This window comes from Microtus pennsylvanicus, chromosome 12 (genome assembly GCF_037038515.1).
Source record: "Microtus pennsylvanicus isolate mMicPen1 chromosome 12, mMicPen1.hap1, whole genome shotgun sequence".
Classification (NCBI taxonomy): domain Eukaryota; kingdom Metazoa; phylum Chordata; class Mammalia; order Rodentia; family Cricetidae; genus Microtus; species Microtus pennsylvanicus.
This window is the reverse complement of record NC_134590.1, coordinates 91,626,143-91,646,533: the sequence shown is the minus strand read 5'-3', so window position 1 is coordinate 91,646,533 and position 20,391 is coordinate 91,626,143. Positions and strand designations below refer to the sequence as shown.

General features: G+C 54.1%; 2 protein-coding genes across 4 annotated transcripts in view; one reads left to right on the top strand and one right to left on the bottom strand.

Annotated features, from left to right (window-relative positions):
- Positions 1 to 3,541: 3,541 nt before the first annotated feature.
- LOC142832418 (long-chain-fatty-acid--CoA ligase ACSBG2-like) lies at positions 3,542 to 13,998 on the top strand. The gene is made up of 13 exons (XM_075942818.1): positions 3,542 to 3,674; positions 4,014 to 4,237; positions 6,050 to 6,138; positions 6,476 to 6,596; positions 7,755 to 7,835; positions 8,169 to 8,321; positions 8,417 to 8,623; positions 8,921 to 9,102; positions 9,186 to 9,419; positions 10,321 to 10,538; positions 10,700 to 10,839; positions 12,028 to 12,274; positions 13,916 to 13,998. The coding sequence occupies exons 1-13, from the start codon at positions 3,542 to 3,544 to the stop codon at positions 13,996 to 13,998; spliced, it is 2,112 nt and encodes a 703-aa protein (XP_075798933.1).
- A 2,385-nt stretch (positions 13,999 to 16,383) lies between these two features.
- The window catches only part of Mllt1 (MLLT1 super elongation complex subunit), a 42,514-nt gene continuing 38,506 nt past the window's right edge, over positions 16,384 to 20,391 (bottom strand). For 2 of the 3 annotated variants that reach the window (XM_075942580.1, XM_075942583.1), the window contains 4 exons: positions 18,892 to 18,991; positions 18,730 to 18,801; positions 18,565 to 18,636; positions 16,384 to 18,486 (listed from right to left, as the gene is read on the bottom strand). In XM_075942580.1, the coding sequence (XP_075798695.1) occupies positions 18,358 to 18,486; positions 18,565 to 18,636; positions 18,730 to 18,801; positions 18,892 to 18,991 (373 nt within the window). In that variant the 3' untranslated portion in view covers positions 16,384 to 18,357. The remainder of the gene's footprint in view (positions 18,487 to 18,564; positions 18,637 to 18,729; positions 18,802 to 18,891; positions 18,992 to 20,391) is intronic. The other variant, XM_075942582.1, reaches the window with a different exon arrangement.

Genomic DNA, 20,391 nt, shown 5'->3' with positions numbered 1-20,391 from the left:
AGGAGCTGACCACCGTCCGTCCGCTGCGATGTCTCCTAGACCCTGGCTCAGGACTGTGTAGTCTCAGCCTGGAATTATTTCTAAGTTAGAATGTATTCAGTGGTGAGGATCTCAGAAACCTCTCTCTCTCTCCCTCTCCCCCTCCCCTCCCCCTCCCCATCTCCCTCCCCTCCCCTCCTCTCCTCTCTTTTTTTTCTCAGAATTTTTGTTGGACCATCCAGACAGCTTGTAGGGAGTTCAATTTCTCGGACCAACATGATAGAAAAACTGCCCCAAGTTGTCCTGTGACATCTAACGTGCACGGTGGCACACCTGTGACAGGCACACACACACACACACACACACACAGATAATAAAGTAAGTTGTAAAAGTTTGTCGCTAGGCAGGTGAGCGCTGTGACCACAGCTGTCTGGAAGGCAGTGATGAGAGTCAAAGGCAGCTTGAACAATGCAGCAGGACCTGCTCTTGAACAATAACAATAATCAAAACATTTTAATTCTCCACAAGGTTAGAAATATAAAAAGCTGCCGCGGTGGTGCACACCTTTAATCCCAGTACTTGGGAGGCAGAGGCAGGTGGATCTCTGTGAGTTCAAGGCCAGCCTAGTCTACAGACAGGTTAAAGTTTCAGGATGGGCAGGGCTACCCAGAGCGACCCTGTCTCAAAACAAAACAAAACAGAGTTCAAGAGCAAGGTCCCCTGAGGCGATGTTTCTGTGGGAGAATGTGTGCAGTCCAAGCACAAGGACCAGAGTTTGAAACACTGGCAGTCATGCCAAGTCTCAGGTGTGGCGGCATGCATCTGTAACCCCCCTCTGGAGAGGCAGACACAGGGGCATTGCTGGGGCTCACTGCCAGCCACCCGATCCACTTAGCAAACTTCCCGTTCTAGGAGAGACACTGTTTCCAAACACAGGGTGAACGGTGCCGGAAGGGCAGCAGTCAAGCTGACCTCTGTCTTCTACACACATACACAGTGGCTTTCAGACACTGCCCGTGTACTCCCACAGACTTCAGAACAGTGCACCCTCGGGCTGGAGAGATGGCTCAGTGGTTAAGAGCATTGCCTGCTCTTCCAAAGGTCCTGAGTTCAATTCCCAGCAACCACATGGTGGCTCACAACCATCTGTAAAGAGGTCTGGCGCCCTCTTCTGGCCTTGAGGCATACAGACAGAATATTGTGTGCATAATAAATAAATAAATATTTAAAAAAAAAGAAAAGAACAGTGCACCCTGCTACAGCACCCACGACAGGGCATCTTGTTTGACACTGCAGGTCCTGGGTTTGCAGGAGGGCCCCACCGTGCCTGGCTGTTGTGTGTGTCTAGGAACCTAAACTCAAGCCTCACTCCGTGAGCAAGTAGAGGAGCATCAGAAGTTCAAGGTCATCTTCCCTCTGTGGGGAACACTGAACTTCTGCCTTCCCTAGTGTGGGTTCTCTTCTGAAATGGTCACGTGCCCCATGCAGGGATCGTCGCTGGAACCTTACCAAGCGCCATCCTTCACAAGATGCCACTCTGGCCGAGGTGGACAGGGGTCACAAATGGAGACATCTGGTCACCTAGGTATTCCTCCTTGCACAGAGTTGGTCAGCGGCGGGTCGCCCCAGAAGCCCTGGTCATGCCCTCAGTCTAGCCAGGGTGATAGTGATGGTGGAGGGTGGGACTAGAGTAGATGGTTTTGTCCTGCCCCACAAAGCTTTTACCCCATTCAGGCTTCTGGAACCTTCCACTCAGGTCACCCCTTGTGACATCACTAGCCATCCTCTCCTGCACCCAGCTGTAGGAGGAAAGTGCTTCCGGGAAAGGGGGAGCATGGGCTCCCTTTACCCAGCATTCACCCTGCAATGTACTTACTTATCTACTCATCTAGCCAGTCACTCACCCACCCTCTCGTTCATGCATTTGTGTTTGTGAGGTTTTTGTTTATGTTTCTTTTTACAGTTCCAGGGCTGGGCATTGTGCCTTACACAGGTTAGAAATATGAATGAAACCAGACAGGCCCATTCAAGTACCTGTTGGGAGTCCTAAAGCAAACACACACACACATACAAATCTACCATCACATCTGGGGCTGTAGCCCAGTGGGTGGCGCTTGTGCAGAATGAACAAGGCCCAGGCCCACGCCAAAGGTCACACAAATTGGGCGTGGTGGCACACACCTGTCCCAACACCGGGGAAGGTGGAGGCAGGAAAATCAGGAGTTCAAGGTCATCCTAGGACACAGGAAATTCGAAGGCAGTCCCAACTAAGTGAGACCTTGCCTCACACAAACAAAACACCTTCACACTGTGTAACCCTGCCACTGTCCGGTGCCAAAACCTGCCTTCCATCTCGCCACACTGAAGCTCTGCCCCAACCCCCTCCCTTCCGAGGACCCCTCCAAGCACTTCCTGTCTGTGACTCGCTCAAGGAGCCTACAAGTGGTGCGCATGCCCTCATCTGGGGTGGAGACTGGAGGGCCCACACCCTCCATCCCTCATCTCTCAGTGAGCATGGGTGTGGATACGGAAGGAACGTCCCCAAGTCCCTTCTTTTGATGGTTTCGGGCAAATGCCCAGAAGGGGGACTCAAGATCACAGGGCCATTCTACATTTTTATGACACAGGATCTCTTGTAGGCCGACATGCCCTTGGGACACTGGAGTCCCACAGGCTGTCAGACCAGAGCCCAAAACTTTGCCACCAGCCTTTGGGGACCAGGGCCTTGGGAGCTCCCTGGCTGGTGGCGGTTAGGCAAAGTCTCCTGTCTTGCACCTGTTCCTGTTCCCCCAAAGCTAGCTTCTTGAAAAGGGGCCTTGGGCCACATTGCCACTGCGGCCCTGGCTCATGGAACGCAGTGATGTCACAAGGGCCGGGCTGCAGAAGGGAATTGTTCCAGAGGACATCCAGTCTGGGTGCTTGAAGTCTCTGTGGCTAAAGCGGGAGGTGGTGTCAGAGCCGGACAGAGTCACCACCGCCCTACTGATGACAAGGCAGTGAGAGCCAGTGGGGAGAGGGAGGGCTGAAGGCCCCATGAGCCCCAGCCTCTCTCGGGAAGCGCCTGGCAGCAGTCCACTAGGCACAGAAGGTACTGAGAAACCCCATTCTTGCCTCCTCCTCCCCTCCCCAGGGTCTCCTGTAGCTATTCACCTGAGGATCTGAGTTCAGTCCCCACCCCCGGGTAAAAGCACACCCCTGTGAGAGGAGCCCTAGTTTGCACTGGCAGCTAGCAACAACAGGCAAACTCCAGGCTTGGGTTGGGGGCATGGTGGGGACCGATGATGTGGGTAGGGAAGACACGCGCCTCCAACCTCTGGCCACAACACGCCTGCACACACCTCCCACGCAGGAGATGCCCTCGCTAACACCCAGTTTGTTTCGTCTCCCGTGCCAGCACCCATAGCTGGTCTGTAGGTTCTCACATCTTTGCCAGGCCAACTCTGCCACTGTCTACTTAACTCTGTGAGGGGGCAGGACCTCTGCTGTGTCCACCTGACTCCCCCCACAACCCGACCCCTGTCACCTTGTTTGAACACCCGTGTGCCTGGTCCCTGGCAAGAGGATGTCTGACCCTAAGGAACATGGTGACTCAGAGCGTGGGAGCATTCATGTAGCAAAAGCCATTCTGAAGACCAAAATCTACAACAAAATGAAGAAGTCACAAAGACCTCAAGATGCAGAGAAAAAGGCCCCAGGTGGGAGGCCAGTGGGGGTGAGACCTTGTGAAGGGGGCAGCTGTACCGGGGGAAGGATGGTATCTATGGCCAGATGACCAACTATCCAGACCTTGTCGACCTGTGGTCGTAGTCACCGTGACTCCATGTCCTCCTTTCTGTGGGTCAGGGGACAGGGAACATCAACCCTCCTGTCCTTTGGCCTTGGAGGGCTTGGAGACAGTGACCCCTGACCTCTACGGTCCAACCTTCACGGGGTGAGGGGAAGAAATGACCTCTGACCCCATGCCCTCTTGTGTTGGGGACAGTGACCACCATCCCTCCTCCCGTCCCATGGAGTGATCTCTGACCCTGCCACAGGTAGCTGCTACTGGACGACAGAGCTTGATGGTGAGGTAAAGCTGCGCATGAGCAAGAATGTGGAGAATGAGCCTCCGGTCACAGTGCCGGACCTAATCATGAACGCTGCCACCAAGTACTCACACTACCTGGCGATAGGCTCCAAGTACAAGAAGAGCTGGCAGCTGCTCACCTACATCGAATACTACGAGGCCTGCCGACGCGCAGCCAAGGCCTTCCTCAAGGTACTGCGCGTGCGCACCCCACCTGCTGCGCTGCCAGCGGCATGGGACCGCGTGACGTGGCTACTGTCGCCCTCGACTTCCGGTTGCTCATTCGCACCACTGAGGGTCACATCTGCCATTAGTCATTAGTCATGTGGATTACTTGCCACTCCCTGCCTCAGTTTCCCCACATACAAGAGTCATTCTGCATATCAGACGTGCATTAGTGTGTGAGTCCACAGAGCTCGAGGGTAGTTTTGCAAGTTTCTGTATTACATGTATTTTGTGTCTTTTAATCTTATAAGTGTATAAAATGCAGAGCTCTATCAGGTGTGCCCCATGTGTACTGCCATATCATACAGAAAAATATATTCATATAAATATTGAAATCTAGCGTGTGATACTCATAAATATGAGAACCTTCACACAGGGCATATGTGTTGTGTGTATACTATATGCTTTCCTACATGCAATATAGAGAAGTAGGGACTGGAGATGTGGCTCAGTGGTTAGCGCACCGGCTGCTCTTGAAGAGGACCAGGTTCAGTTCCCAGCCTCCATGTGGTGGCTCCCAACTGTCTGTGGTTCCAGCTCCAGGGACCCAGATGCCCCTTCTGACTTCTGTGGGCACACACAGTGTACAGGCACAAATGTAGGCACGTCTTTTAAGAAAGAATGATTTCTGCTAAAAAAAAAACTCTCAGTCAGTGCAAGGTTGGACGTGTCTTATGTGTGTGGCCAGCACAGCCATCTCCTTGCCCTGTCTTTCTGGCTACCTGGTGTTGTGATAGCATCTTTGCTAGTTGGCTGTTTCCACTGGAAGTTACCATCCCACCCCCTGGCGTTTGTTGAGTAAATGACTTTAAAAACGTCCATCCTTCAGAATGGGGAAGGGCACAAAACCTGAAGTGACCTGCGGGGTCAAACTGGTAACTAAGGTCAGGATGGGTGATCTGGAGTCTGACGAAGAAAGAGCAGGAGGTTAGGGTGGATTTTTTTTTTTTTTTTTTTTTTTGGTTTTTCGAGACAGGGTTTCTCTGTGGTTTTGGAGCCTGTCCTGGAACTAGCTCTTGTAGACCAGGCTGGTCTCGAACTCACAGAGATCCACCTGCCTCTGCCTCCCGAGTGCTGGTAGGGTGGATTTTTAAAGTGTGATAGCCAAGGAGGGTTTCACTGACAGTAAAATTTCAACCAAGTTGGAGAAGCAGCTATCAGGAAATCTAGGGAGGAACATACCAGGCCAAGGGCACACAGCATGCAAAAGCCCTGGGCCAGAGGCTACGTGCTATGCAAATGATACAGCCTGGGGAGTAGGGAAACATGGGAGATGACAATGGGTGGGTGGGTGGGTGGGTGGATGTGTGCGTGGGTGGGTGGATGGATGTATGGATGTGTGGGTGGATGGGTGGGTGGATGGATGTATGGACGGATGGATGGATGGACGGATGGATGTGTGGGTGGATGGGTGGGTGGATGGATGTATGGACGGATGGATGTATGGACGGATGGTTGTATGGACGGATGGGTGGATGGACGGATGGATGTATGGACGGATGGATGTATGGACGGATGGGTGGATGGACGGATGGGTGGATGGACGGATGGATGTGTGGGTGGGTGGTGGATTGACAGCACTGAGGATAATAGGCAGGTGGACAGATGGGTACGGAAGAGTGTGGTAGAGATGCCCTGCTTAGCACTACTTCTATGTGGCATCTGGAGCTGGAGAAGGAATGGTCCAGGGAAGGAGGCTGAGATTACCAGCTAAAGACTCCTGTGAAGTCAGGGTGAGGATAGCTGAGCCGAGTCTCTCAAAGGTGTCTCCTCTCTCAGGTGGGCCTGGAACGCTTCCATGGCGTGGGCATAATGGGCTTCAATTCCATGGAGTGGGTGATTGCCAGCATTGGAGCCATCATGGCAGGGTAAGGGGCACTCAGCCTGGCCCAGGTGGAAGTTAGTTCTTGACAAGGTTTGTCAATGACACAGCCCTTACTATGCTCATTCTCCCTTCCAGACATTCTCTCCCCCATCAAACTCATATACACTCTCTGGAGCCCAACATTCATGCCCCCGCCTCTAGATATTCTTTCAATATCCTAGCACTGAGCCATCCCTGAGCTCACGTGGAACATTAGTGGAAGCTTTGAAAGGTGTTACCCCGAACCCCACCTTCCAAGGAGGCATGAAGGACCCCAAGAACCACACAGTTCCCCAAAGCCCCCACTCACGAGGTCTGCAGCCCCTGAATTCTGCTTCCAGCGGCATCTCTGTGGGTATCCTGTGCAGCAACTCACCCAAAGCGTGCCAGGTCATTGCCGAAGCCTCCGAGATGGACATCATCTTGGTGGACAATGACAAACAGCTCCAGAAAGTCAACCAGGTGAGAGCCTGTCCAGGTGAGAGCCTGGGGCGCATGGGCTCTGGGTGCTCTCAGGGAAAGGACAGGTATCGGCATAAGACACCCAAAACCGAGAGACAAAGAGAAGGCAGGTGAAGGAAACGGAGAGGGGCAGGGTGTTTGTCCCAGAGGACAAAGGACAGGACCCAATAGGAAAATTGCGGTTTATAAAGGTAAAACAGGAAACCCTGGTAGGAAGAGGTGTTTCATTTTAATTGTCCATGTTAATTAAGTAAGCCAAAGGGGGGTTCTGACTGCTGGACTTCCATACTTTGATAGCTGGACCTTGGTAGTCAGTCACAGAAGGAGAAAGTGGGCAAGTAAGGGAACAGACCTTGGCACGTAGCTTTAGCAATGCAATCTCAAGGCAGAGAGAGTGGGGGAGAGAGGCCAGGCCTGCCCCAGCCACATGCTTGAGTGAGCTCGTGCCCCTCCACTCAGGTATGTAGATCTGGGACTCTGTTGGGCAGTCCGTGGGGTCTGGGACCCCGGATGACCATGCCTGCATCATGAACACAGTAAGAGAACTAAATTTTAAAAATTCTATGGGTGGAGAGCAATAGAGGAAAACAGCAATGCCATGCATGTGTGAGCATGCGCATTCGTGCATGTACACACACACACACAGTCATAAGTGAAATAAAACAGAAACGAATGGTAAGAAACCGGGCTGGTGGCGTGTCTCAGCAGTGGGGCCTGCTGGGGCAGGGGCCTACGAGCTGGCTCAGAAGCGTGTGCACTTGCAGCATTCCGCTGGCCGCACCTGCAGAGGACCCAGGTTGGGTTCTCATCACCCACACAGTGGCTTGGGACCACCTACTGTAGCTCCAGTTCCGGACGCCCCCTTTGGACCTCCACTTTGTACAGGAGCAGTGCAGACGCACATATGATAAAACTAAAAAGAATATGTATTTTAAGAATGAATATATATATTCAACACTGGGACTGAGCTCGGTGGGCACAGTACTCACCTGGCATGGATGAGGCTCTGGGTTCCATGTCCAGCAACATGGAAACCATCTGTGGTAGCAAGACCAGTCAGGATTTCAAGGTCACTTTCCATTATATAGTGAGTTTGAGTCCAGCCTGAGCTACAGGCATCCCCCCCTTTGCTGGTGTTGACCCCATGGTGTCCTGCAGATCCAGGGCTACCTGAAGCATCTCAAGGCCATCATACAATACAGAGAAGACATCCAGGAAGTACAGCCCAATCTATACTCGGTATGCCCAGACAGGGACGTCAGAGATGGAAAGCCAGCCACAGGCCCAGACAGAGAGGCCAAGCCTGGTGCTGGGTGACATTGAGAGTCCAGCAAAGCCAAAGTGGGATTTTTTTTTTTTAATTTCCCCACCCCAAGTGGGATTCTTTAAGTGTGTGTCCTTACGTGTCTGGCACTATGTTCTTGTAGTTCCTCTATTTTGGAACATTTATCAATTGGCCTTCCTTTTCCTGACTGATATTCCAGGGTACAGATGGAGCTGAGGTGGCTGGGCTGGGTGGGTCTCTGGGCTAGCCTTGATTCCCCCAAAGCCCATTGGCTAGCCTTTCTACAGTGGAAAGGCTTCCTGGACCTCGCAGATGGCATCTCGGATGAAAAACTGGACCAAATCATCGACTCACAGAAGCCTAACCAGTGCTGTGCTTTGGTGTACAACCAGGGCACCACCGTAGGGACCCCAAAGGCCGTGATGCTCAGCCACGACAACGTGAGTGCTGCTCCCCGAGGGACCTGAGGGACCGGTCCAGCGTGGTGGCTCCTGGAACTAAGGATCCAGGCCTGACTCAGCGAAATGCCTTTCAGATCACATGGACCACAGCAGCCACCGTTCAGAGCCTGGGGTACAAGTGTCCGCCTGATGGTCAGGAGGTCCTTGTGAGCTACCTGCCGCTCAGCTACGCTAGGGTCCAGATCTTGGATGTGTGGGTGGCCATCTCCGTGGCTGGAACAGTCTACTTCCCCTCATCGGAGGCAGGGAAGGGGAATGGACCACCACGAGCCCCTGGCACGGTGAGCTCTGGGGGTGAGGGCAGCAAAGGAAAGGGGGCTAAGGATCCTTTGCTGTCTCTGGGCCAGCTGAGGCAGGTATGAGCATGGGGTGAACTAACAAGAGCTGGTACAGCCTCTGTCCTCCCCATTTCTGGCCCTTTTCTTCTCTCCCTCACTCAGGACAGGGGCCTTTGTGGCCTGGCGCTGCCTGTCACCTGTGCTGTCCTTGGCCCCATCCTGGCCCCCATGCTGAAGCTTCCCGCCTCATGACCCTTGTGTGCGTGGGGGTCCCCCAGCGCCCCATCCCGTCCCATCCAGGGCTTCCTGACAGAGATGCTCCGCGAAGTCCAGCCCACCACGTTCTGCGGCATCCCGTGGGTGTGGGACCGTATGCTGGACAACCTGAAGACCAAACACCTGGACTCCACCGCCTTCCGCAGGAAGATCGACAGCTGGGCCATGCGTGTGGGACTCAGCACCCACAGGAGGCGGCTGCAGAGGTGCGGCGGGCGCTGGGGGCAGGGAGGACGGAGACCAGGGGCGGGGCAGCAATCACACCATGGCCATGGCTCCACTTCTAAAGGCAGATCCACCAGCCACTGTGCTTCGGCATGGCCAAGAGGCTGACCTTCGACCCTGCCAGGAAGTTCCTGGGTCTCAACCATTGCCAGCAGTTCCTGAACCTGGGTCTGGGGCTGCCGAGGGCCACGGTGGACTTCTTCCTCAGCCTGAACATCCCCATCTTTCAGCTGTACGGCTTCACCGAGAGCAGTGGACTGCACACTCTGTCCAGCCACCAGGCTTTCCGACTCCTGAGGTGGGTCGGGTGGGAGGCTCTGTCTCCTCCCCACCCCTAGGGACAGCAGCTGGTCAGGGGTCCCCGGGATCCAGGCTACCCCTGAGCAAGGGACTGCTGCGTCCCGTGGGCAAAGCTTCCCTTCACCTTTCTCCTGGATGTTTCTCTCTGCGGCGAGGGGCAGAGGTGAGAGGAGGTGGAATCCAGGTCCCTCTGAGTACCAAGCAGGTGCTGGGCACCCACACATGAAGGGCAACCTCCCTCAGAGCAAGCCTGGCAACAGACTGGGAGATGGGGGCCTCTCTACACATTGCTTCGGGTTGTGCTTGAGGAGAGACACAGCAGTTTTGAAGGGTTTCTCTGTGTAGCTTTGGAGCCTGTCCTGGAACTCGCTCCGTAGACCAGGCTGTCCTCGAACTCAGAGATCTGCCTTCCTCTGTCTCTAAGTCCTGGGATAGAAGGTGTGCGCCACCAACCCCTACCCCTTCCCTGGCTTTGTTGCATTTTGTTTTCTGAGACAGGACCTTCCTGCACGCTATGGTTAGTCTCACACAGTAAACTTTACTGCTTCAACTTCCTAAGCACTGTGACGACAGGCAGGTGTCATCACATCCAGCTTTGGGCTGAATGCTAAAACAGCAAACCCATTCTGATTGGTTGTTTAGGATGCGCCCAGTGGAGAGAGGTGGATGACCAGCCTGTTGGGCCTCGGTCTGATCCTGAGGAGGCAGGGGGACATTTGGTTGTATGTCCTGACTGCACGTTGGCACCTTAACCTTAATTATTTCATATTTTCCTGCACTGTTTTGTTTTGACTGAGAGACAGTAAGGGGGTAGGAGAGGAGGAGACAGGGGAGGCCCTAGGGGGTATCATGTCCTGGTGGGGAGCATGCCATCCCTGCTATCCCCTCCATGCCCATAGCTGTGGGAAGGCACTGCCCAACTGTCACACAAAGGTGGAAAAAGAGAACCGCGAAGGCATCGGAAAGTTGTGTATGTGGGGCCGCCACATCTTCATGGGGTACCTCAAAGACAAGGCAAACACGGAGAAGAAGATGGACAACCAGGGCTGGCTACACACGAACGACCTGGGCTTCTTGGATGTTGACAAGTTCCTCTATGTCATGGGGAACAGCAACGGTGAGGAACGTGGCACAGAGGTGCAGGCTGCATATGACACAAAGAAGAAGAGCTGGCCCCACTCTCTCCAGGAGGGGATCTCAGGGGATGTACCCCACGCAGCCCCAAGAAACCACTTGATGTGCCTTTTCAGAGACAAACACTTGTCGTTCCTGCCACAGATATAATCACGCTGAGTTCGGGCGAAATGGTCAACCCGAGTCCCATTGAGGAGCGAGTGAAGACGCGCATCCCCATTGTGCGCTACGTGATGCTGGTGGGCCAGGATGCCCCATACCTGTGCGCCCTCCTCACGTTAAAGGTACCCAGCGGCTCCCCCAGAGCAAGGCTCTGACAGTACCGAATGAGATGGGCTGGATGGGAGTCATTCAGCTCCTCAGTCACCGTTTTGGTGGCTGTTGTCTCTGTGACTAAATACCTAACCAGAGCCATTGAAGGGCAAGGGGAGACGGTCCATAAAGTGAGTACCGGAGCCTGGGCACGCTGGAGCACACCGGCGAGTCTGCAGGCCAACGAGAGACCATGCCTCAAACCAAAAAAGGACAGTGCCAGAGGAATGCACTGATGCTCTCTGAATTTCATGCACGCGTGCACACACACTTTTGTTTTTTGGCTTTAGTTTTCAAGACAGGGTTTCTCTGTGTAGCTCAAGCTGTCCTGGAACGCACTCTGTAGATCAGGCTGACCTCGAACACAGAGATTCGCCTGCCTCTGCCTCATGAGTGCTAGGATTAAAGGTGTGCACCACCATCGTCTGGCTTAATTTTTAATTTTTTTTATTGAGTGTCTGTGTTCATGTACCACAGCACCTGTGTGGACTGCATCCTCTCCTCCCACCTGTACACAGTCCCAGAGATGGAACCCACTGCCTTGGCCTAGCAGGGCCTTCACCCACTGAGTCACCTCTCAGCCCTGCTCCCCCCAGGGACCCCTGCCCACATTCCTCTCCGTTATGCTGGAAACCCAGACACACTCCAGGAGTGTGTTGTCGTGGTGACTGCAGATCCTGTTCTGTCAACACTAAACATTTACCCTCTGTCAGCTTTCCTGTGGAGTCACACCCCAGCTCTGGCTGTGGGTTCTGTGGAGAGGTAGAGTGCCTCAGAGCATAGAAGAATCTAGAATATTCCCTGTAGACCAGTGTCCCTCAAAGCATGAACATAGGGCCATTGGCATCAAGGTACCAAGTTGAGGATATCAACCACAGCCAGGCTGAGGGGAAGGTGGGCTGCACTGGAGAGCTGTCTCTGTGCCAAGCCTGATGACTTGAGTTCCATCCCCAGGACACACATGGTGGAAGGCGAGAACTGACTCCCAGATGCCTCTGTAGGCTTGCATGGCCTCTGAGCGGCATGCTCTGCCCCTTCCTAGTGGGTTTGGCGGGACTTTCTGATACACTGGCCACTGCAGCCTGAAGGACGCGCGTACCATGGGAATGGGCCTGGAAGGATGCTCACAGAACACCAACTCTGCCCGCCTGCCTCCGCAGTGTCAGATCAATCCGGAGACTGGAGAGGCTCGGAGCGCCCTGACCAGCGAGGCCGTGGCCTGCTGCCGGAAGCTGCGGAGCCGGTCCACCTGGTTGACAGATGTCCTAGAAAACCGTGACCCCTTGGTCACAGAGTTCATCAACCAGGGCATCCAGGATGTGAATGCGGAGGCACCCTCGGAGGGCGCCAAGATCATCAAGTGGGTCATTCTAGACAGCGATTTCTCTGTTGGCGGTGGGGAGCTTGGTGAGTGAACAGCAGGCATGGGTGGGTCATGGGCCCGCTCGGCCTCCCAGCCCCAGGCTTCCGCTGAGTATGGGAAGGGTCTGTGGTCATGTGGCTTTAGCTGATTTTTCCAACAAAACACATTTAAAACAAGTGTGGTGGTACACGCCTATGAGCCGAGCACATGGGAGCCAGGCAGGAGAATCTAGAGTTCAGGAGCTGCCCAGGGTAGAGTGAGAGTGAGATCCTGTCTCCCTGGGGTTGGGGAGATGGCTCCGTTTGTAAGGGTGCTGACTGTGCAACCATAAAGACCTGAGTTTGAGTCCCCAGATGCCATTTGTACAAGCAAACAACAAACCAGAGCATGCTGTTTGACCTTTAAAGTTGCTTTTATTTTTATGTGTATGAATGTATGAATGATCTACCATGTCTGTCCTGTGCCCACAGAGGCCAGACAAGGGCGTCAGATTCCCTGGGACTGGAGTCACAGTGGTTGTGAGCTACCATGTGGGTGCTGAGAAGTGAACCCAGATCCTCTGCAGGAGCAGCAGTGCTCTAACCACTGACTTATCTCCCAGGGCTGGGGAGGCTGAGACTGGAGAATCCCTGATCCTCCCTAAACCATCATCTTTGCCTACTTGGTCAGCACCATGTCAAAGAATGAGACCATTTCCAAAAACCGGGGGTGGGGCTAGAAGTAGAGGCACACACCTTTAACCTAGCACTCAGGAGGCAGAGGTAGGCAGATCTCTGTGAGTTCAAAGCCAGCCTGGTCTATAGTGTGAGTTCTAGGACAGCCAGAGCTACATAGTGAGACTGCCTTGGGAAAAAAACCAAACCAAACCAAACCAAAGCCATCGGGAGCTCTCAGGAGATGCTAGCTAAGTGGGCTAAGGGAGCTGGTGCCTGAGGACTACATGGGCTCACGTAAAAACGGGTGCTGTGGGGACAGAGACAGGAGGATCCCCGGGGTTCACTTCCAAGCAGCTTAGCTCAGGGTTGAGCGAGAGCCCCTCTGAGAGTGATGAAGCTGATGAAGCATGACATCTGATGCCCCCTGGGCCGGGTGAGCTCAGAGGTTAAAAGGATCTGCTGCTCTTGTAGAAGATCCAAGTTCTGTTTCCAGTGGCCACACACACACTGGGCAGCTCATAACCACCTGCTAACCCCAACTCCAGGGATCTGACGCCCACTTGTGGCCTCCATATGCACACACACAGGAACACATAGTGTAATATAAACCTTTAAAAACACCTCCAACACCCAATCCCTGCTTGTACAAAATGCAGTGTGCTGATCCCAATCCCAACACTTTCATCACAGATGAAGATGGGTCAACTCCAGACACAATTCCTGACTTTCTGGGGGGGGGGGGGAAGAGGCAGCATCTGAGTGTTGGAGGATTTGGGGCTGGGCCCACAAAATACTGCACGAGGCTGTTTGGATCCTGGGTCCCTGGGGTGGCATCTCTATGCCTGTTTTAACCACTGGCCCATGACTGAAGGAAAGGACTCACGAGGTACCTTAAAGTGGGTTTCTACTCTCCAGTTCTCTCCCAACCCCAGTTCCCATGCACCCCTAACATGCACATGGCTCAGGCGTCTGTGAAGAACTCTTGGGGTAGAATACGAGGAGACTCTCAGAGCCTTGCTTTTGTCACAGGGCCCATGTCCAAACTGAACAGGACCACTGTGAAGAAGATATACCAGGAGGACATCCAGAAGTTCTACGAGATAAGCACCTAGCAGCCCCATGCAGCCCGTCTTCACTCAGGTGCTGGTAGTTCGTGGTTTTCATTCTGCCTATTAAAGGACAATTTCTACAGTGGGGGAAGTGCTCTGGGTGAGGGCCTGGGTGGAAGGCATATCCTGCCCTCTAGTGTTGGGATCAATTGTAAAGGAATAATTAAATGTGTTTGCTTAAGAGGTGGCTCTCACCCAGGGGTGATTTTGTCAAGGGACATTGGGTGACATCTAGCTGTCGTGACTGGTGTGAAGCGGGTGGAGGTCCAGGACACTGCCCAGTGTTCAGCAGGGCCGAGGCCCCTCAGAAGCCTGGGTAAGATCCTAAATTGTAGTGACCTCTGACCCAAGGATCATGTTGACACCTCAAGCAAAACTCCCAAACTGAAATGGCTCCCACCCTAGACTTTATTTTTACTTTGAAAACTACACTCTTTTTTCCCTTGGCCATAGTCTGGTGCACAGGTCCTTACACCAGGATAGTTTTCAGTCAGGCCTCCAGCCCTTCACTGGGGTATTCTAGGTGGGTCCTCTGTAAGAGCAGCAAATGCTCCTAACTACTGAGCTGCTTCTAATCCACTTACACACTATACTAAATGAGAAGTTGAGGAATTTGAGACCTACAGTTGCAAAAACCCCTGAGTATGGGTAGTTCTTATACCTGTCTGGAGGTGGAGATGGTGATCTAGACAATGCTGGCAGTCCAGACCAGCATTAGTAGGAAGGGACACCTCTGTGTGAGGCAGACTAGTGGTTCATGGTTAAGTTTCAAGGCGAGGCTTTGGATGGTCCTGTAGCAGTGTCATAAGGTAGGGGACACTGGCAAGAACACATGAGAAATATGGTGAGCTCAGGGGACGGGATGGCCTCCAGGATAGCAGTCATGTTCACATGAGAACATCAATGATCCCTCAAGGGATATCACCACCACTGGGACATTAGCTGAGTAAGCACTACCACAGGCTGCTGCTGAGTGCAGGGCAAAGTGCTCATTTAGTGCAGGCTCCCGGGCTCTCATCCTCAGCACCATACAGACCAGTGTGGGGTGCATACCTGCCAGCCCAGCATTCAGGAGGGAGAAGCAGGAGGACTAGGAGTTCAAGGCTACACAACACTGTCTCAAAACAAAACCACTGTAACAAAAAATGACTGGAGTGTGAAGAAGGCGAGGCTGCAGTTGGAACATGGCCTGCCCTCAGCAGCACTCTCACAGAGCTTGGCTCTCCATGGCTGTTGGGAGGTTTGGGGATTCTGGGTGCCCTCTCTCTTCATGTGCACACCAACTCTTCAGGCACTCACGGAACGTACATAAAGACTTCGCCAGAAGCCAAGCTGATGTAGCAGCCTGACTGGAACTCACTTTCGGAACTGCAAGCCACACAAATCTTTTCTTATTTACAAATTACCCAGTCTCAGGTCATTTGTTATAGCCACAGACAGTATTATTCAGTGATCCAGATTCCCAACAAACTTGGCTAAGTCCAAATTTAGTAAATTCAAACTTTATGTGCATACATATCTTTAATAAAAACAGTGCACATGTATGCTTGTGGAGACCAGAGAGCAAACCTTTGTTCTCATTTGGGAACTGTTCTCATCTTTTAAAATACAACAGGGTCTCTCACTGAACTCACTGGCTGTCACTGAGCCCCAGAGAGCCCCCTTTTGCTGCCTTGTTTGGGGATGGGGTGGAGAGGGCTCAGTGCTAATGAGTGCTCGCTGCCCTCCCACAATCACACCACACAGCTCACAAGGACCTGCAGCTCTATCTGTCCTCTGGTCCACACCAGCACTTCCCAACACACACACACACACACGCACACACACACACGCACGCACACACACACACTTTGTTACACATGGACTGTGGATTCTGAAATGGAACCCAGGTTCCCAGGCTTATACAGTGATTTTTTTCTCAATGTCTCCCAGCTCTCAGATTTTTTGAATTGCCCATGGATCTCTCTGCAGGCCCTGCCACCTGGGGTAGACAGCAAACATGAGTGAACACTCGTCTGACAGTTACCACACAACAGCTTTCTGGAACCATGTCTAGCGGGCTGTATCCTGATAAGCAAAGTGGTTTGGGAAGGAAGTGTCAAGCCCTAGAGGCCCGAGAAGAGTCCATTTTCACTGCTGAGCATGAATCCCCAGCTACTACTACCTGCTAACAGGACTCAAGAGGTGGCTGCCCCATGGGCATGGTGGCCAAGGATTTGGGTTTCTGTATGCCACCCATATCCAAAGTCTGTGAAAATAGATCCTGTGAGGGTGACACCAGAGGTTCACAGGCTCTACAAGGTGCAGGAACTTGGGGGTCCCTGCAAAAGGTGCCCTCCTTCCACTCCACCCCCTCCTTCCCATCTCCACCCTTCTGTCGACCCACCGACCCCTCTGCAACCCCAAGCTATGTCTGTAACCAGCCCTCAATACCTGTTCCCAAGGGAAGAGCACAACTGCCTCCCCCCAGGCTCCTGGTATGGCTCTTTCCAGTGTGACTGAATCAAAGGTGGGCGACCCACTACTCCCATCTCACTTTATTTTCTATAAAACTCCTCCATAATTTCACAATTTAACAAAAAGTTTAAAATGCGGGACAAACAGCCCTGCAGCTCATTACAAATACGGCTCTCTTTGTCCCTCTGTCCAGGGCTCGTCTGGGCCGGTGACATGTCTATTCCTGGAGACATGTCTTGTGAAGCCCTGGGGAGGGACAGGTATCCAATACCTTTGCACCCAGTGTGGTGAGCTGGTTCAGGAGGCTGCAGCACAGGGACTCGGGATGGGGGTGGTCCTGGTGCCACCCCTTCCTATGGACCGGTCCCTAGAGCCCTCAGGGCTCTGGGTGCAAGCTGCTTCGTTAGGCTTCCAGACAGCCAGTATGGGCCCCAGAGTGGCTCTGGAGGACAGTGGTGTGGCCTTCTGGCCAGAGGAGGTAACTGAGATGGGTGGGTGCTTCCAGGAGGGCCCCGGAAGCATCTGGAAGGGCTGGACACTGAGGCCCAGGGTATCAAGAGGGCTGGGCCACTGGTGACCGCAAGAGGAAGAACGGTACCCTGGGCTGAGGCTGTTTGTGACCCTGGCACATTCCCTGTGGATGCCGACGGCTGCCACGATGCCAGGGCCTTCTGACCAAAGGCTTGGCGGCTGCAGAACGCCTGGTGGAGAGTATTGTCGGCCTGTCTGGGAAGAGATGTGGACCCAAGCCCTGCCTCCTCAGCTGGAGGGAGTCAGAAAGGGGCTGGGGGTGGGGGTGGGGCTCTCCTTTTCCTGGGGGTAAGGGAAGCCTTAGAGGCTGGGGTGTTCCTGACAGGGAGAGGGAGCTGGGAGGCCAGGCCTCCAGGGGTGAACCCACATTGGGGAGGAAGCAACATCAGAGAGGCAACTGTGAGCCAGCTTGGGCTCTGGCCACTTTCAAACACTTTGGGGCACGAACACTGACAACAATTGGACTTGGGGTTGGGGTAGTACTCCAAGCTCAGGCATGGGAAAGGGGCTGGCCCGGCCCTCGGCAGTTTATAGGGCATAAGCCCAAAGCCTCTCAAGGCCCACTGTGGAGACAGAGGCCATCTGGCTGGGGACAGAGGCAGTCTGAGGCTGGGCCCGCCTCGCACACACCATCCTATCATATTTGGCAAAAGCTCGTTTTCAAAGTTCAAAGACTTGATCAGCGAGAGAACAGAGGAGGTGGCCCATGGGAAATGGTGGCCCAGGCGTGCCAGCACGGCCAGCCTTGGAACTGTGGGTGCTTGGCTGGCACATGGCTACAGAGGTGGCCCTTGGGAGCCCAAGACTGGTGCCCATCGTAGTGTTCACTGGCCTGGGGCCATGAGAGGCAGTGACATCCTGGAATCTAGAGGGGAGATCCTCCATGCCTCCAGCAGGGGTGGCATGAGCCTCCCCGGCTGCTGGACACACTTGGAGCACACACAATACACAAGGCTGCATGGCAGGACACCAGGCACAGGGCCTGCCAGGCAGAGCCATGTGTTCATGGCCAGCCCTGGCCATGCTGACAGACCTTCGAGTCTAGGAGGCAGGCCACAGAGGGAGGTCTGTGAACTGCATGGAAGACTGGTCATCCTGGCCACTCAGAGAGGCCCAGGCAATAACCTGCCACTCAGCCCCACCCACAGTGGATAACTGGCAGAATAAACAAGGGGCTGTAAGCCACATGTGTCCTGTGTCACCCCCTCCTGTGGAAGTGTGGCCCACAGCCCCTTTAACACCAACCACTGAGGGGTACCAGGGCACCATGGTGAGCTGGGGGTGGTACCGGGAGCGGGAGTCATGGCGGGCCAGCCCTCATGCCCAGCCCCTCCCGTGCCCATGCCCACCGTGGCTCCACAGTGGTGGCCGGGGTCATGTGGCCACGGCCTCCAGGCAGCTCTGCAGCTTGCGAACGGTGCTCTCGTCCAAGGAGAAAAGGTCAAAGTCGAAGGTGGTGTTGGTGACGTTGAAGTGACCAGTCTCCTCAATCAGATTGACGATCTGTAAGGTGGGTTTGGTGGACTCAGAGGACAGAGCTGGGTGCCCCATGCCCAGGCCCGGGAGGGGAAGGCGCAGTACCTGCTGCAGCACATTGCGCTCACGCAGAGCCATCAGCCTCCGGTGCAGCTCCACCAGCTCGTCCGTGTAAGCCTGGGGAGAAGTACATCAATGGGCTGTGGTCACTCAGGCAGTACAGCTCCAGGACCCACCCGCCCCCATCCTCACAGGCCCAGACACGCCCACCTTATCATAGGTAGCCTTCTTCAGAATCTTTTCAGGTTTGCTGCAGGGCTCGGGGCTCCTCCGGCCAGAAACCTGTGGGGACCCCAGACCTGTGAGCTCTAGCACGGCCCCCCAACTCTCCCAGGATAACCACAGGGCCTGGCTCAGAGCCTGACCCCTCACCTTGCTGCTGGGAGGAGGTGGCTTCTGCGGGTGCGGGGGCTCACGGCCAGGCAGGCAGGAGTCAGCACTATTGTCACTCTCACTGTCGCTGAAGCTCAGCCTAAAGAGAAGGCAGGTGCTGTCAGAGCTGACTCATGCTACACTACACTGGTGGGAATGGAGTGCCCCGTGTTCACACTGCCCTGCCTTCACCCCTTGCTGAGCTCCAGAGCTGTCTGACCTGCCCCTAGCTGCAGAAGACTCCATGCTGACCTTGAACACTTTAGTGACCAGCTCTGCTGGTCGCTGTCCTTAGCAGGGAGGGATGTGTGCTGAGGGCCAGAGACCCTTGGGGCAAGTCTTAGCCCCTGCTGCAGCCCTGCTGTAACCCCTCCAGCAAAGCAGTCTGTGCAGACATCACACAAAATGATGTCTGATCTGAGTACCCAAGTGACAGGTATCTTAGCCCACAGCAGGCAGTAGTACTGAATCACACGGTACCCTGACTACAACATGTCCGGTCGTCACTCACTGATTAGACTACACTCTCAGCTCACTCCTGCTTCCATCCTCTCAGTATGCAAGAAGTTCCTGAGGGACCCCGGGCAAGCACAGTGGCCAGTCGTCTCCTGGCACACTCAACAGCACACTTTGGTTCCAGCATTAGTCCTTGCACCATGTGGGCTCTGGGCTCAAACCCAGGTCCTCAGGCCTGGTGGCAAGTGATTTTACCCACTGAACCATCCACCAGGACGGCAATTCCTCCCTCAGCTCCCAGTCAGTTGGTTCTGCTCTAAGGCCACAAGTGGGGCTCCAGGCCAGGCTGTTACCAAGCAACCACAGCCTCAGGCTCCCCTTACTTCAGCCTCTTTCTGTGCTCAATAGGTGGCACCTGGGGATGCTGGGCTTCAGATCTCTTTAGGGAGCAAGGCATCCTTGTGTGCGACCCTTTCGTAACAACAGGGACAATTCCAGCTCTGCTGGCTAGCAGGCTCCCACCCAAGGCCTTCACAAACACCCTGAAGATAATGTCCCTACAGGGTAACTATGGCCCCTTTGGAGGGGACTGCCTGTGGACTCTCAAGAACCTGCTTCCCCCTTTTCTCCCAGGGTCAAGTCCTCTCTGTGAGCAGAGGCCAGATCCTTGTGGGAGCTAGGCTTGAATCTCATGGTTCTTGGGTGTAGGGTGCTGTGCGGGGTGGCTCACTGTAGATACGCAAAAGCTATAGCCCTGGATGACGCGGAAGGAGCTATGGCCAAAGTTTCTGGGACTCTCCACAGTAAACCGTTAGATACACTAACCTAAGCAGCATGCCCAGTTCTGCCTGTCACAGCCTAGTGCTCAGCCTGTTGGAGGCCTGAAAAGGAGAACCCAGGCAGAACTCCCATTCTAGGGACCCAGTGTAAGGACATGCTTACTAGGAACGAGAAAGGTTGCCTTAACCCTGACTTACCTGGGTAAGGCCACACTTAGCAAGGGGGAGGGTTATGCTGCTCTGTCTCTGGCTCCTCTAAGTAAGG

Bases quoted from the DNA above. Each gene is read 5' to 3' on its own strand.
- LOC142832418 (XM_075942818.1), top strand. From the start codon at position 3,542: ATGTCTGACCCTAAGGAACATGGTGACTCAGAGCGTGGGAGCATTCAT. The intron at 6,597-7,754 runs GTGAGAGCCTGT...GGTGTCCTGCAG, and splicing joins AGCTCCAGAAAGTCAACCAG to ATCCAGGGCTACCTGAAGCA. The intron at 10,539-10,699 runs GTGAGGAACGTG...TTCCTGCCACAG, and splicing joins TGTCATGGGGAACAGCAACG to ATATAATCACGCTGAGTTCG.